We start from the raw sequence: 16,513 nt of genomic DNA on the forward strand, positions 1-16,513 counted from the left end.
ATGTCACCAGAAGCTGTATCCTCTCCTCCAGTCAAACCACCGCTTGATGAACCGCGACTCACCGCCACTATAAACACTGGGTATAGACCACGCAGTGTTAGCTGTCTCAGTGAAGAACAAGTCTGGATACGTGGGGAAAACAAAATCATGCATCTTCTTAACCTCCACAGTAAACTACTGATATCAATCCAAACCGAGGCAGAATACCGACCAGGGATATAGAGTGACACGGGACTGATATCTTGTTTATACTGACACTAATACTGTAAACCTAGTGAAGAATAAACAGATACATACCGTGATCCCACTACAGGGGTGGAGACCTTTCTATGTTTGCAGTACATTTACTGATGATCTCCTGGTTATCATGTTCAGTGATGACTACAAGCAATCCAAAGTTGTGCGTTACTCTGACTTCACAGAGACACAAACCATTCAGTTTGATGATCAGGGTCGACCTGTCTTTTCATTTCCTGGTTTCATCAATGAGAACAGGAACCTGGATATCTGTGTGGCTGACAATAAAGCTAGAGCTGTTGTCACTGTCATGATCGTGTGCAGGATTGGACAAAACAAGATGGCAGACGGCATTTCCAAACAAAGGTAGGCTCTTAAAACTCCTCATTTTACCGACTTATTAGACGACGAATTTATGAATTTAAAACACTGCCTGGGCAGGGAGGCATCATTAAGTTGATTGGTTGTTGGAATTCTTACTCATGTACACGTACAACTCTAAATTCATTGATCGAAGTTGACGATGTTGCCTCGATAGAATTCGAAGCGGGCGAAGATGTTTCTAATCATGTTTTCATGCATTTTAAGAAAGATACTTTAGGTAAAATAGACTCTGCACATACCTTTTAATGAAAACTTGAACCAGTGTGTGCGATTTGTCCCTTAAACTGCCTTGGTTAGATATATATCTTGACTTGAACATTTGCTAATGTACAGGATTGGACTATGGTCGTTTCCACGATAAACGTGCCGGATTGGACCTCCAATCCTGCACACGATCATGACAGTGGTTGTGGTGGTCAATCAGTCAGGAAAACTCCGATTTAGATATACTGGTCATCCCTCAGATGGCAAGGAACGATTTTATCCACGTGGCATCACTACAGACAGCCAGAGTCACATCCTGATAGCAGACGGTAACAATCACCGTATCCACATCCTAGATCAGGACGTGCAGTTCCACATTCTCTGCGATGTTCAGTTCTTTCCGGAGATTCATCTGAGCTGTGTCCTCTGTCCTGTCTATAAATGATTTGCCTACACCTGACGACTGCCGCCCTGTTCTTCATGTTCCTCCGTCTCAGTCTTCTGTTAACTCCGTAATATCCACAGAATATCTTTCAAAGTCGGTCTTCAACGTCTTCACTTTTCAAAAGTGAAAGCGCATCACAACTCTAAGTGTAACATTGCGCATTCCCCCACCCCCTAAAATTACACATATGGAAGAGTTTTCCATTATATGCTCCCGAGTTAATGTAAGTATATGTTGATATACTTGCTTTCTAGCGTCTTAATAATTAAAACGGTTCTTCATTTTATAGAACTTTGTTTTGTGTTGTCGTCATTTTGAACATCTATGACGCTTCGTTGTGGACGTCAACAATTTGAAATGTATGGAAACGTGTACAATTCAGCAATGTTACCGACCAAAAATGTAAATATAAGTAATAAGGTAATTCGGGCTTTATGGAATTTGATCACGTGACCAACCCGTATTTATATCCCGATAAATATTTTTAAATGATACCTTATTTCTTAATTATATTGTATAATTTTTCATTTTTATGGTATCCCAGGGATTGTTTATTTTGATTTATTACGAAGGATTTCATTAGTTAACGTTGCTTTGAGAATTGTTCACTCATGTACCACAGATGTAGACGTGCTTAGCGCACAGGGCCGTAGCAGTGATGGTTCTTTAACGTGCCAACACCTGCCGCAACACAGGATATCTGTTTTTAAGGTCATATCAGAAAGACCCGCGATTCTCACTTTTAAGTGCCGAGCGCTTGGCAAAGGAGTAATCACTACCCCAGTTTATGTCTTAGGTTTGATGCGGCAATGGTAGGAGCGGGGCTTAAACTCACGACCTTCCGCTCACAAACCAATCGGTATATCACTGAACTACCGCAACCAGGTGCATGCAGGACTAGTTATTTTTAAAATACGTAGCTTGCAATGGCGAATCTCCCCTCCCCCCATGATCTATTTTTCAAATATAGAACTGTCCAGAAAAACATGCACATTTAATTTAGTCAGAATTCAGGGGACTTAGGCCCTTGGGTCCCCACCTATTGTTTACATCGAGTTTTGTTTGTTACAACTATTCATTGGATTAATCTTAAAGGACACATCTCATGTTTTCAAAGTATACAAAATTACATGCATTTCGTCTTTATGCTTATAGTAATTAATTCTAATAGTTCGTTCGCCGAAATTTTGCGATAATTAACCACAATACAGACTTAAATTTAAGCCTCGATTTCAAAAAGTCTAGTTAATTAGGTAGGTAGTCACGTGGTACAGTGACGTCACATGCGCCCTTCGGATTGTGAAAGTACTGCGAGATATTATTAAAAACTCAACTTTTAGGGGCCTAATCTATTTACCATGGACAACATTTAAATCGATGTTGACAAATTTTCCGAGTTTTATATGTTTTCGCCACCAGTACACATATATAACGATGTAAATACCCAAATATAGCGAGTAAAGCGTGTATGAAATCTGCAATATTGTGAGGAAATAATGTTTATATGGGTCGCTATCTACAAACTGTTTGGTAATGTTATTCCTTTATACATCTGTAATTGGCGCTGTTTTTCTAAAATAAAAAGTGCTATCATTATTTATTTTTGGATTAGACAAATTATGATACGTTAAATTGTTGACAACTAGGCCCTAGGCCAAGCTATTGTCACGGGTGCATTTCGGAAAGAAAGAAAAAGACAACACACACACACACACCAATCAATGAAAATAATCAAATTTAAAGTGGAAATCACATTATTTTATTTTGATAAAGCAATCTTATTTCTCTTTTTGAATTGTGATCTGCACGCCTCTAGGAAGTACGAAGTGGGAGCACGGCGTTATAGCCTACTGACGCACTCAAGATGTTACGAGTTCAATAAGGAAATAATTTTATAATTCAATTTAAAGTTAAGAAATACAATATTCTATTATTTGTATAATTAAAAGTTCAATTATTTTGTATCTTTAATTTTTTTTGGTGTAAATCTACCAGTTGGTAGAAGTTACATTGTATCATCGATATATGTTGTTACAAGGTGAAGGTCAGTTGATCCGAGTGTGTATTGAATTTGAAGAATGGAAAAGTTCAAATATTGCAACGTTTCATATGCCATACGGCGTCCGTATACAACTACAATTTGTAGCTCAGTTGTGAAACTTACACGTCTCTTCGAGCACACACACCCCCCCCCCCCCCCCCCCGCACACACACGTTGAATAAAAAGGATGCTTTACAAACCGATATAAAACTATTTTGAATCATACTCTATTAATAAACATAATTGTCGGGTTGGTGTTTTTACTGAAGCAGTTTGTATATTTATTTCGTAAATGTCCACTAAGCAATATTTGAAGTTTAACATTTATACATGTATCAATTAAATTTATATCTTTGATATGAGATTTCAGTTCTTTCAACAATTCAGCTCGTATCTCTGTATATGCTGTACAATGTAATAAAAAACGTTCTTCATTTTCAATGAATTTGGTTTTGCAGGCATTTAAAAAACGATTGCACCTTGGGATGTTTGAATATCTACCCTTTTCTACTGCAAGCGCATGGGCACTCATTCTAATTTTGCAGATCATTGACCTATCAAATGTATTTGTTAATGTTTCAACATAGTCTGGTCGTTTATTCATGTTATATAATTTACTGAAAAGTGTTAATTTGTCAGAATTATGGATATTTGCATTTGGAAAAATTGATCAGTAAGTTTTTGTTTAATAGAGTTTATACAAGGTTTTACATCACTATCTTTATTTATGATGAAAGAAAATTTTGCAAGATTACATTGAGCTCTGCTCGACATGCATCATTGGAAACTTTACAATGAACTCCTAGAATTTATTTCATAAATTTAAAATGAACTTTTTCTTAAGATTCCGATTCTTTATAATTAATGTTTGAAGTCCCCAAATTTCACTTCCATACAGAATAATGGGAACAACCATGATATCAAAAAAAAAATTTCAAGACATTTGCAGGGATTGTTGAAGCCCTTACTCTTTTAATCTTACACAGAGCTTTTCTGACTTTGTAAGCAAGAGATAAAATAGCAATATCAAAATTTCCATTGAACTTCATAGTAATTCCAATATATATGTATTGTTTAACAGTTTCCAAAGGTGTGTCCAAAAATGAAATTCATTTTGATAAGATTTACCGTTTGAATTGAATACCAATATATTTTTAGAAGTATTTCATGTAATTTCCAAGATACATGTACACAGTATAGTCCAGTCATTCTAGCCAAAAATATAGCGTAACCTCAAACTAATTGCAACAGAAATGTTTTTGTTTTCAAACGGTGAGTCAAGGGATGCTTTAGCGTATATAAAAAATCGAGAGAACGAAACAAAGGGGAAACGTGTACATTATATTTGGGGGGCAAAATCGTACATTTTGATAAAAAAAAAATCACCGAAAACCGGGAATTATCATTTATCTTCACATATGAAAGAGATTTATCGGGAACGGTGTTAACATTCACAAACTACTTTATCCATACCAAAATTTCAAATGAATGCATTTTTTTATGAGGCGTAATGCCTTGTTTTGGACGAAAAATCGATGAAAATGAGAAGAGTTAATATGAAACTCGGCAACATTGATTCTGGCACAAAATGAGATACTATTTATATGAGACAGTTAAAGAAGTGATAATCAATTCATAAAAATATTCATCAGTTTGAAATTTTAAAATCATGAGTGTATCAGTGGCGGATTTAAGGGGGCGCACCTGGCGCCCCCCTCCCCTAAAATTTTCAAAATTGAGGTAAATCGTGGTCTTTTGTTAAGAAAAATGTAAACGATAAAAGAAGCGATTTCTTCCACTCTCGGAGAAATAAATGGCAAAATGTTAAGTAAGTCAGTAATTATATTAACATACATCATTTCGCATGATTAAATGCGAATTCAAAACACCCGATCCATCGGACCTATATGTCGCGGTGATAAAGAAATAATAGCAATACAAAGACAATAATAACGCATAGTGTTTTCTGTAAATCAAAGAATGTCTGTAAATATAAGCGGAATGTATAAACTGGGTGGTTTGCCGAGGAAAATTCGTTAATAAAAAATAATACAATCTAAGTTGACGTACACAATGTGGGGTACAACAGTAGTAAAAAAAAATCTGTTCTGATTAAGTATGCAGTACAAGATAGTAAAACGTGACTCATCTTCTACACAATCTATTAAAAGTGATTGATTGTATAGTGTTTAACGTCCCTCTCGAGAATTTTTCACTCATATGGAGACGTCACCATTGCAGGTGAAGGGCTGCAAAATTTAGGCCTATATACTCGGCGCTTATGGCCTTTGAACAGGGAGGGATCTTTATCGTGCCACACCTGCTGTGACACGGGGCCTCGATTTTTTCGGTCTCATCCGAAGGGCCGCCCCTTTAACTCCCAACCCCCCCGGAACACAATCTAAAGAACACAGAATACATATTCTGTCTTTTAATTCCTCTCCTTTTAGTAGTCTGATAATATGTTAAGGCCGTTGCAGGCATGATTTACTTTCTGAAAAAAAAACTATATCATCTGCATATTTAATGACGTGTCTCTGATACATACTGGATGTGTTGAATTATCATTTAAGACTTGTAATGGATGATCGATGTAGAAGTTAAATAGTGAAGGGCTGGGAACATCGCCTTGTTTGACCCCACGCTCGGGTTTGGAAGATGTGGAAATTTTATTTTGAACGAAGTTCCTGTGTACATTGAAGAAAAAATGTTATAAAGACGATTAGGAATTCTTTTATAAGCCACTTCTCCATACAGTGTCCAGGGCGGATCCAGAAATTGCGGTTACGGGGGTGCCACTTTATGAGGCTGGGGGTCGCCTTCAGGCCCCCAGTGGGTCCGGGGAGAAGCCCTGGTGGGGACGAAACCCCCGAAAGCTCTTGGATTTTACAGATTTTATAGGGCTTGAAATATGTCTCGTATTTAGACAGTTGTACTATTTTCTATCATTTTTAAAACGGTGAAATTGATAAAATGACGCAAATTTTAAGGGTTTTTGGAAAGAAAAAAAATTCTCCCAATAAATTAATTCAAGAAATCAAAAGATTTTGTTATTTATTTCTTCGGGAGTGGTAGAAATTTTTGCTTCTTTTATCGTTTAGTACATTTTTCTAAACAAGATACCTCGATTTACCTTAAATTTGAAAAAAATTAGGGAGGCGGGCTGGCTGCGCCCCCTTTGAATCCGCCACCGGTGTCAAACGCCTTTTTCAAATCAATGAAGGCAGCATATACCTTTTAAAGAAACTCATGAAATCGATCATCTATGTAGTCGTATTACTGTTTTTCTATTTGATGAATGGCTAAAAACTGTAACAATAATGATAATACCATTTAATCTTAACTAACTGAATGAAATTACACGTCAGTCTTGTATTTTTGGGATTCAAAATTAAAACACGAATAACTGCAAAAGCTACTAATGAACAAATCAAACTGGAGGCGCCCATATGGATCATAAAATTTTCTTTGAACGTATGTAGAGATTATATATTCATTTCCCAATTTTCTCATTTTTGTTTTTTTGTTTTTTGTTTTTTTGTTTTACATACTTGGTACTTTTAGACCCTTGCTTCCCAGACGCAGCTTCGCTCGATATAAACCTCACAAAATATCAGTGTCTAAACTGTGAGTTACAAGGGAATAAGAGTCTCGGCTTGTGAATATTTCTGTGGAAAGTTTATATTCAATGTCCGGTCGACATTGGAAAAACAATACTGTAAAATTAAATCTAGCTTTGTTTTACAGACAGTGTGACCTCTTCGTCTGACCCAGACACCGTAAATGGACATCCGGCGCAGTGCCCAAGACGTCCTAGTGAGTGAATCCTGTGAAAATGACCCACTACAGAGTCATTGTGAACTTTGTTGTATAAATCTTTGCGCTAAATGTGCCAAGAACCATTCCTCTAAAAGACACAATATCATACCCTATTTACAAAGAAAGTCTATTCCTAATAATCCAAAATGTCCAAAGCATGCCGACAAGCACTGCGAACTTTTCTGTGAGAAATGTGACATTCCTGTCTGTTCTACCCGCGTCTCCTCTGGTAACCACAAAGACCACGATTTCTCAGAAGTTCTGAAAAAACTTCAATCCAAAAAACAAAGCATAAAAAAGATTTGGAAGAACTCGAGACCAGAATATATCCCCGGATTACAGAACTCAGACATATGATTCAGGACCTGGGGAAAATACTGAACTCCGATGAGGTATCCCTAGCCTCTACCTAGAAATCGAGAAATGGTGAGTTCCGACAATTGCCTCCTAAAGTCAAAGTTATATTCCCAAGCTTCTCTCCTCCAACAATAAATACAGAACAGCGTCACCAATTGTTCAGGTCTTTCTCATCATTATATATTACAAAAGAACAAGGCTACACAATGAAGTCACCAGAAGCTGTATCGTCTCCTCCAGTCAAACCAATGAAGTCACCAGAAGCTGTATCGTCTCCTTCCGTCAAACCAATGTATCGTCTCCTCCAGTCAAACCAATGAAGTCACGAAAAGCTGTATCGTCTCTTCCAGTCAAACCAATGAAGTCACCAAAAGCTGTATCGTCTCCTACTGTCAAACCACTGCTTTATGACCCGCGACTTACCACCACCATAGACACTGGGTATCCAGATTTATTCATTGTTAGCTGTCTCAGGGAGGAACAAGTTTGGGCATGTGGGGAGGACAAAATCATGAAACTCTTCAACCTCCAGGGTGAACTAGTGACATCAATACAAAGCAAGTCAGGGAACAAACCACGGGACATAATAGTGACACGGGACGGGAATCTTGTTTATACTGACTATAATAAAACTGTAAACCTAGTGAGGAATAAACAGATGGAGACCGTGACCAGACTACAGGGGTGGGTACCTCTCAATGTCTGCAGTACGTCCTCTGATGATCTCCTGGTTACCATGATCAGTGATGATAAAAAACAATTCAAAGTTGTGCGGTACTCTGGTTCCATAGAGACACAAACCATTCAGTTTAATGATCAGCGTGGTCCTCTTTATTCATCTGGTGACATTAAATACATCAGCGAGAATAGGAACCTGGATATCTGTGTGGCTGACTCTAAAGCTAAAGCAGTAGTGATGATGAAAACTCCGATTTAGATACACTGGTCATCCCTTTTACCCCAAGGAATCATTTGATCCAGTCGGTGTCACTACAGACAGCCAGAGTCACATCCTGTCAGCAGACTGTGACAATGACTGTATCCACATCCTAGATCAGGATGGAATGTTCCTCCGTTACATTAAAAACTGTGATTTAGACAGTCTATACGAGACAACCTCTTTGTTTATCATAGTCCTAAAGTGAAAATCCAATATCGATCAAAATAGCTTTAAATACAATGTCACCATGTTAATTACAGACGTATTTGAAATGTGTAGCTATAAAGTGTGTTTCTAAACAATAAAGGTTTGGGGGGGGGGGGGTAATTCTGAAAATGCTTTTTACAACATAGTTATCATTTTCAAGATGGCTGGCAAAGCACTTCCGATTTCATATTTTGTCAATAATCGAAATTTAATTTTTAAAGGGATTTGAACTTATTGATTTACAATGGTATACTATATGAAGTCGTCCAACACAACACAATATCTGAACAAGTTTTCCCAGTGGGTTTCAGAAATGCCATCAAAGGCAACACCATCTTCGCTAGCCAAAGGTTTACGATCCACTCCGCTTTTCTATAACCCTTGGCTGCTTTAGAGCAATTTTCGTAGCTTTGAGTGGCGCCCTCTAGCGAATGGAAAAAACAACCCTGTTTGGATTACATCATGCTTATCCAATGAAAATGCGTGTTTCAGCTACTGTTTAAAAGTTGTTTAGAAATGGCTGCGCTCAGAGAGTAATGCAACGTGGCATGCAAATCATTCAAAATATTAATAATAAATCTAACTATCTCTTAATTGCATACTTGAAAAAGAAATCAGTGAGGATATCATTTAGAAAATAAACATGTGGTGAACCCATGAAATACATGTAGTCGTTGAGTCTACGTCTAAAAATAACCCCACGCCTGTAAGGTGAATTCCAAATTGAGGAAAATAGCTCTGACGCAACTGTCTAAATCTGGGATAGATAGAACATAAAACAACGAATTACAAGAGATGTTCGATATTAAACTTATGGCACGGTACTGTAGTAAATAAAATTCACTTCTTTACACAGAAACGAGTCTGAAGTACACACGTGACATCATTGGTTTGAATATGTATTTTATACACGGCCGAGTGACAGTTGTAGGTATTTACACATTCCTTTGTTTTGCACGTGATCTAACGTAACACGTTCCCAGATTGAGCAAGGAACTTTCTATGTGTCCAATCTTAAGATGAAAGTTGAGGCTACGAACATCGCACTAAATCTGCCAAGGGTTTGTAGTGAAGCAGAGTGGATCGTAAACCCTTGGCTAGCGAAGATGAGGCAATACCAGCAGTCTTAAAAGAATATGCAATTTGTTTATTTGTAGAAAGTGAACTTTTGAAGTAATTTGGGGGGTTGGTTAGGGATTTAATTTGTGTTTTGGGGGATACTTTCTTAACAGCATCCTTTTACAATTATTATTTTTAAAAAATTCAAAAAGTAATAAATGTAACAGGATATTGTTACAAAATTCTCCCAAACGAACACCAATTAAATCCCTAACCCACCCCGATCAAATGAAAACAGGAAAATTACGGTAAGTCCATATTCTGCAAATTAAACAAATTACATATTGTTTTTAAACTTGTACATCTCTTGCAAAACTCTAGAATCCCTTAACATGAAAGGCAAAGATAACGAACAGTGATCAATCTTATAACTCCTATAAGCAATACAAAATAGATAGTTGGGCAAACACGAACCCCTGGACACACCAGAGGTGGGATCAGGTGCCTAGGAGGAGTAACCATCCCCTGTCGACCGGTCACAACCGCCGTGAGCCCTATATCCTGATCAGGTAAACGGAGTTACACACGTGTATCCGTAGTCAAAATCAGTGTGCCAAGAACGGCCTAACAATCAGTATGAAACACGTCAGACAGCATTTGTCCCAATGATAGGTTGTATTGACGAACTATATCGTTATAACGACCATATAATTTGCGAAATGTTGACTTCAATCGAGACTGTTGATACCCCTGTACCATCAACTTGTTTGTCAGTAGCTTGCCTCGATTTTAAAAACTGACTATACGCAGAACAAACTCTTGCGTATTGAGTCAGTTCAGAGATATAAACACCATATGCAGGTGATAAGGGAATATTGCTACATAGATATGGGAAGTTGATGATGGATAAGTTGAAATCATCCCGTTTGTCATACAGTTGAGTTGTCAGTTTGCCATTGTTGTCTACTTTCAATAAAATATCTAAGGATGAAGCAGAAGTGGGCGACTCTGTGGTGTCTTTTATTTCGAGCTCACAGAGATATATCGAATCGACATATGAATGAAAATTATTAATGTTAATAGACAAAACGTCGTCGATATATCTAAATGTCGAATTGAATGCCACAGCAAGATTTTTTCTTCTCGCGTAGAAGTTTTTGTATAAATTCTGCTTCATATGAATATAGAAATAGGCCAGCTAGCAAAGGAACACAATTCGTACCCATGGGTAATTACAACAGACAGTTGGAAAACTTGATCACCAAAGACCACGAAGATATTGTCAATGAGGAACTCTAGCATATTTTTTATTTCAACTTCAGAGTACTTGTGCGGGGAATCAGAGTGGTGTTTAACAAAGTAAGTTTTTGGATGATTGATCACTAGATATGAATATTTCCTTTTTCCATTTTTGTTGAAGAAGCAACTGTCTATGATGTCAGAAAGTCTATTCTCCAATTTATCGTGAGGAATGGTCGTGCATAGTGTTGAAAAATCATAGGTTTTGATGTTATTGATTTGGGAAAAGTTTGGCGATTTCAAGTTTACTAAAAAGATCTTTAGAAATTTTTAGTATCCGCATTTGATTTACACCACTTCTGACATATGTAGTCGCACAGTAAGTTTGAAGTTTCTCCTTCACAGCTGTTAATATTTTTGTCAGGAGCAAAGATGGGAACTTGGTAGAGCACTTACTGGATCCAGCAATGTATCTTTGTTTGTAAGGGATTATACTTAGTTTAGGAATCCAGTATAGGAATGGCAACTCATTCATTCGACCCATTGACTGGGATATCAAATGTGTCTAAACCTGAAGCATGATGTATTCTAAATCAGATATGGCAAACAGGAATACCTTTAAAGGCAAAATGAGGAGTTCTAGAGTATGCAATGGAATATTGATACAATTCAATTTTCTTTAAACGGACGTTCCGTCGATGATATTTCACCCAGGTTGAGAAGTCAACAGCTGTAAGTGAATTTAGACTTACGCCGAGGGCCGTAGCAGTGAGAGGTGTTTTTAACGTGCCAACGCCTGTCATGATATGGGACCCCCGTTTTAATTGTCTTCTGGTTAAAGGTCCTAGAATCCTGACTTCCTGTTATCATGCGATTTACTTCTCTGCTTCACAATATACGATACTAAAACTTATCTTTAGGGTAGAAGGAGTGTAGCTCGGAAACTTTCTTAGATTTATTATTAAATGTATCAAAGTTTTCGGTCGATAAGTAGAGTATTTTTCATCAATGGGCACCGATCGCACTTGAAGCCCTGCATGACGGAATCCAGTAGACAAATTATTTTTAGAAGTTCATGTACATGGAAACATGCTAGAGGGGGAACAGGTGCCTAGTAGTAATAAGCATTTTTTATCGACCGGTCACATCCGCCGTGAGCTCTATATCTCGATCAGGTAAATAGAGAAATCCAATGTCAAAATCAGTGTGTAAAAAACGGTGTAACAACTGATATGAAACACGTCAGACAGAATTTGACCCACTGAAAGTTGTATTGATGAACTAGACCTAAGGTTGATATCACCACGTTACAGGTATTGGATCACATGATTAGGGAGTATAGGGGAAATTCGAGACAACTAAACGACAAAATATCAGGAAGACCATGTTGGATGTACAGGTAAGGTTAAAATTATGTATACTCAGCAATGACCCCAAACAGATGGATATGTGATTTTTTCTAAGTGATCAGAATTATTGATGAGATATAATTGTTTTAAGATGATCATCAACTTTCATGTCACTAGAAAGAAAATGTGTGTCTACATGATTTGAAAATGATGCATACCTTATTGAGATTAGAACTGAGATAACTGAATTCACGATTGTGTAATAGTGCTAAGTTAGATTAATAGTTTTCAAAAATCATTTTCATTTGAACAATTGTTGACATATATATCTTTTTACATTATTTCATAATATATCTTAGATCCACCCTTTAAACACTACACAAAGGTACACTTAACAATCTATATCCCCTCCCGGGGGGGGGGGGGGAGTGGTCATGGGTCTGTGTGTGGTCATTTTGTATGGAGGTTTTTTTTTTTGTTGGTCAGTAATTGTCAAGTTGAATCTGATCAGTTTGGGATGTAGGGTAACATGTAAAAAAAAATCCTGACTAAAAGAAATGAATGAATGTGTTTAATCGTCAAAAAAAGTTGTATTTGTTTGGGTTTCTGAGAGTTCTCTATAGTTTTACCGCCAGTTTTAAGCACTGTTAGTGTCATTCAAAAGCTTTGTAGACACTTGACTTGTGCATTTTTAAAAGACAGATTTAAAAATTGTCTAATCCTTGATTTTTGGGTTATATCTATAGTATACATTGTAAAGTGTGTCTTTGGATTTCATCACTGTGTCCAACAAAATATTGAGACCAGAGTCATACAGCAGCAGATTAAACCCTGCTACAATGATGCAATAATTTTGCCAGTCAAACAAACATATTCAACAATCCATGTGCAAACTTTTGCAAAATGCATTCCAGAATAAGGAAGGGTCATTTTAAATTTATATATTTCGTGTTTAATGTGAAACATTAAGACACAATCTGATGACGTCCTTATTATTGCAAATGATATATAAATAACTCATTCCATGTTTAGAAATTATTCAAAATATTTAGTACAACGTTTCAGTAAACTTGTTACGAAATTGTAAAAATAACCATACAAAACAAACAAACCGTCATTCATAAAAAGTTCAGAAACAAGATGTTACTTCTACCATAGAAACCAGGCGAACTTTGTGTCTTGTCAATACAAGAGGCCCATGGGCCACATCTCTCACCTGAATTACCTTGGCCCAAATCTGAAGACTTTCCATATATATTTGCATGTAAAACCTTAGTCCGTATTATGGCCCCAACCTACCCCTGGAGGCCATGATTTTTACAAGCTTGAATCTGCACTATGTCAGGAAGCTTTCATGTAAATCTCAGCTCTTCTGGCTCATTGGTTCTTGAGAAGATTTTTAAAGATTTTACCTATATATTTGTATGTAAAACTTTGATCCCCTATTGTGTCTCCAACCTACCCCCGGGGGCTATGATTTGAACAAACTTGAATCTGCATTATGTCAGGAAGCTTTCATGAGAATGTCAGCTCATCTGGCCCAGTGGTTCTTGAGAAGAAGATTTTTAAATGACCCCACCCTATTTTTGCGATTATCTTCCCGTTGAAGGGGGCATGACCCTTAATTTGAACAAACTTGAAAGCACCCAAGGCTGCTTTTGGCCAAGTTGGTTATAATTGGCCCAGTGGTTATTGAGAAGAAGATGAAAATGTGAAAAGTTTACAACGCCGACGACGGCGCCGACGAGGACAGATCAGAAAAGCTCACCTGAGCCTTCGGCTCAGGTGAGCTAAAAAGCGTTAAATAAGATGGTAACCAGGCGGAGAACTAGGAGAAATATTTACATTACGTCTCCGGAGTCGACCTGACTAATAACATTCAAATATTTGAATGTTAAAGTATTAAAGATCCACACACACACACACACACACACTACGGATTACTTCGTGTACCTGATCACAATAGGGAGTTTACAGACGTGACAGGTCAACATAAGATTCTTACTCTTCTAAGCACTTAACTCAATATCTTGTGTACCCATGGATCCGAGTTTATTGACATGTTTATTGAAGATCAAATTTGCATAGGTTATCATCTTCGCAAATCATGTGTCAATTCATTTACTTTAATCTACCACGGGATATGCATCGGATATTTGGCATGTAAATAAATTGATGAGGAAAAACCAATGTTCATCATTTTCTTCGGTATATCCAGGGGTCTGTGTTTGCCCATCTATTTTGTATTGCTTATGAGATCGATTACTGTTCGTTATTTTCACTTTCATTTTTACTAACAGTGTCAACGAAACATGTAACCAGACATCGAAATGGACCCCCGGCGCTGTGCCCAGGACGTCCTACTGTGTGACTCCTGTGAAACTATCCCCCTGCAGAACCATTGTGAATTTTGTAATATAAATCTTTGTGATAATTGTGTCGCCAAACATCTCTCAGATTCCCCTAAAAGACACAATGTAGTACCCTATTTACTCAGGAAGTCTATTCCTAACAATCCAAAATATAAAATGCATAGCAAAAAGCACTGTGAACTTTGCAGCGAAATATGTGATATTCCTCTTGGTGGTACCGGCATTTCTGATCAACACAAAGATCACGACACATCAAATGTTCTGCAAAAATTCAGCTCTAAAACAAAATATTTGCAAGGAGATTTTGAAAAATCACAGATAACCATAGTTTCTTCCCGACATGATGAACGTACGCATGCCACCTTTGATCAAACCATGAAAGCCAAATTGGAAACAGTTTACAAGAAACTGGCAGTAGCTGCCACTCAACTGGGAGACTACACAATGAAGACATCAGAAATTGCATCTTCATATCCAGTGAAGCCAATGCTTGATGAACCGCGACTCATCGCCACCATAGACACTAAGTATAATATATACAGTATTATCTGTCTCAGTGATGAAGACGTATGGACATGTGGAATAAATGAAATAATGAAACTCCACAACCTCCACGGCAAACTACTGAAATCAATCCAAACCAAGTCAGAGAACATGCCAGGGGACATATCTGTGACACGGGATGGACATCTTGTTTATACTGACACTGGATCAAGAACTGTAGATATAGTAACGAATAAACAGATACAGACCATAATCAGACTAAAGGGATGGAGACCTCGTAATCTCTGCAGTACCTCATCTGATGACCTCCTGGTTACCATGTACAGTGATGATTACACACAATTCAAAGTTGTCCGTTTCTCCGGCTCCAAACAAACACACACCATTCAGTTTGATGATCAGGGTCGACCTCTCTATTTCGCTGGTCGACATAGTAACAATACAAACATCAGTGAGAACAGGAATATGGATATCTGTGTAGCCGATTCTGATGCTAGAGAATTAGTGGTGGTCAATCAGTCAGGAAAACTCCGATTTAGATACACTGGTCACCCTTCTAATACCAAGCAATCATTTACTCCAGTCGGCATCACTACAGACAGCCAGAGTCACATCCTGACAGCAGACTGTTTCAACCACCGCATCCACGTCCTGGATCAGTACGGACAGTTTCTACGTTACATTCAGAACTGTGATTTACACGCTCCATGGGGTTTGTGTTTGGACACCAGCGACAACCTCTTAATAGCAGAGCATTGGACTGGTAAAGTCAAGAAAATCCAGTACCTATTAACTCTGTCTTAAGTCAGCTATCAACACTGTGTGAATTACAAATGTATTGGTGATATGTATATAACGTGGTTTTTTAAAAATACATTACATGTGTGGCTGTTTATTTCTTTGTGTTGAACAGCTTATTAAACATTGTATTTTGTCATTTATACCGTTTAATATCTGTATTACTTTTCATAGTATGTATGATGGCGTTCCATTTCATTTTCAGTGAATTGATGTTTTTGTTTGTAAATAGTCATGTTGTAGTCACTAGTGTAGTTCCGTAGTGTGAGTATTGGTCAATATGCCTATTTTTAGTATAACCGGTTTGGTCAGTGAGAGAGCTATCTGATTGTCAAGCGTGAGACAACGTCTTCCTCTTGTGCAGCAAGCGGTGTTCATGGTGAAATCCAAAAGTTAATTTGATAAAAGGTTAGCCTTGCAATCTCGAATTTTACTACATGGGTATTTGATTTCTTTAGCTAGTAGGCTATTTTTAAGGTTAAGTTTCGTGTGTATAATGACAAAGTGAAAACAACAAAAGTGATCAGCTTTATCAACGTTATAAAGAATACAGAATTC

The 16,513-nt window shown here is 37.4% G+C and overlaps 2 protein-coding genes and 1 pseudogene across 2 annotated transcripts; all 3 read left to right on the forward strand.

The window, feature by feature from the left end:
- Positions 1-367: 367 nt before the first annotated feature.
- Positions 368-1,183, forward strand: LOC130047001 (uncharacterized; the record flags this gene model as incomplete). The annotated part of the gene is made up of 2 exons (XM_056141065.1): positions 368-534; positions 1,027-1,183. Coding segments are annotated over exons 1-2 (324 nt in total), but the record flags the coding sequence as incomplete, so codon positions are not given.
- Positions 1,184-7,094: 5,911 nt separating this feature from the next.
- On the forward strand, positions 7,095-8,632 carry LOC125664829 (uncharacterized; annotated as a pseudogene).
- Positions 8,633-12,264: 3,632 nt separating this feature from the next.
- Positions 12,265-16,094, forward strand: LOC130047003 (uncharacterized). Its single transcript, XM_056141070.1, has 2 exons — positions 12,265-12,331; positions 14,582-16,094. Exon 2 carries the CDS (start codon positions 14,612-14,614, stop codon positions 15,959-15,961), a length of 1,350 nt encoding a protein of 449 aa, XP_055997045.1. The 5' UTR covers positions 12,265-12,331; positions 14,582-14,611; the 3' UTR covers positions 15,962-16,094.
- Positions 16,095-16,513: the final 419 nt, after the last annotated feature.

This window comes from Ostrea edulis, chromosome 1 (genome assembly GCF_947568905.1).
Source record: "Ostrea edulis chromosome 1, xbOstEdul1.1, whole genome shotgun sequence".
Taxonomy (NCBI): domain Eukaryota; kingdom Metazoa; phylum Mollusca; class Bivalvia; order Ostreida; family Ostreidae; genus Ostrea; species Ostrea edulis.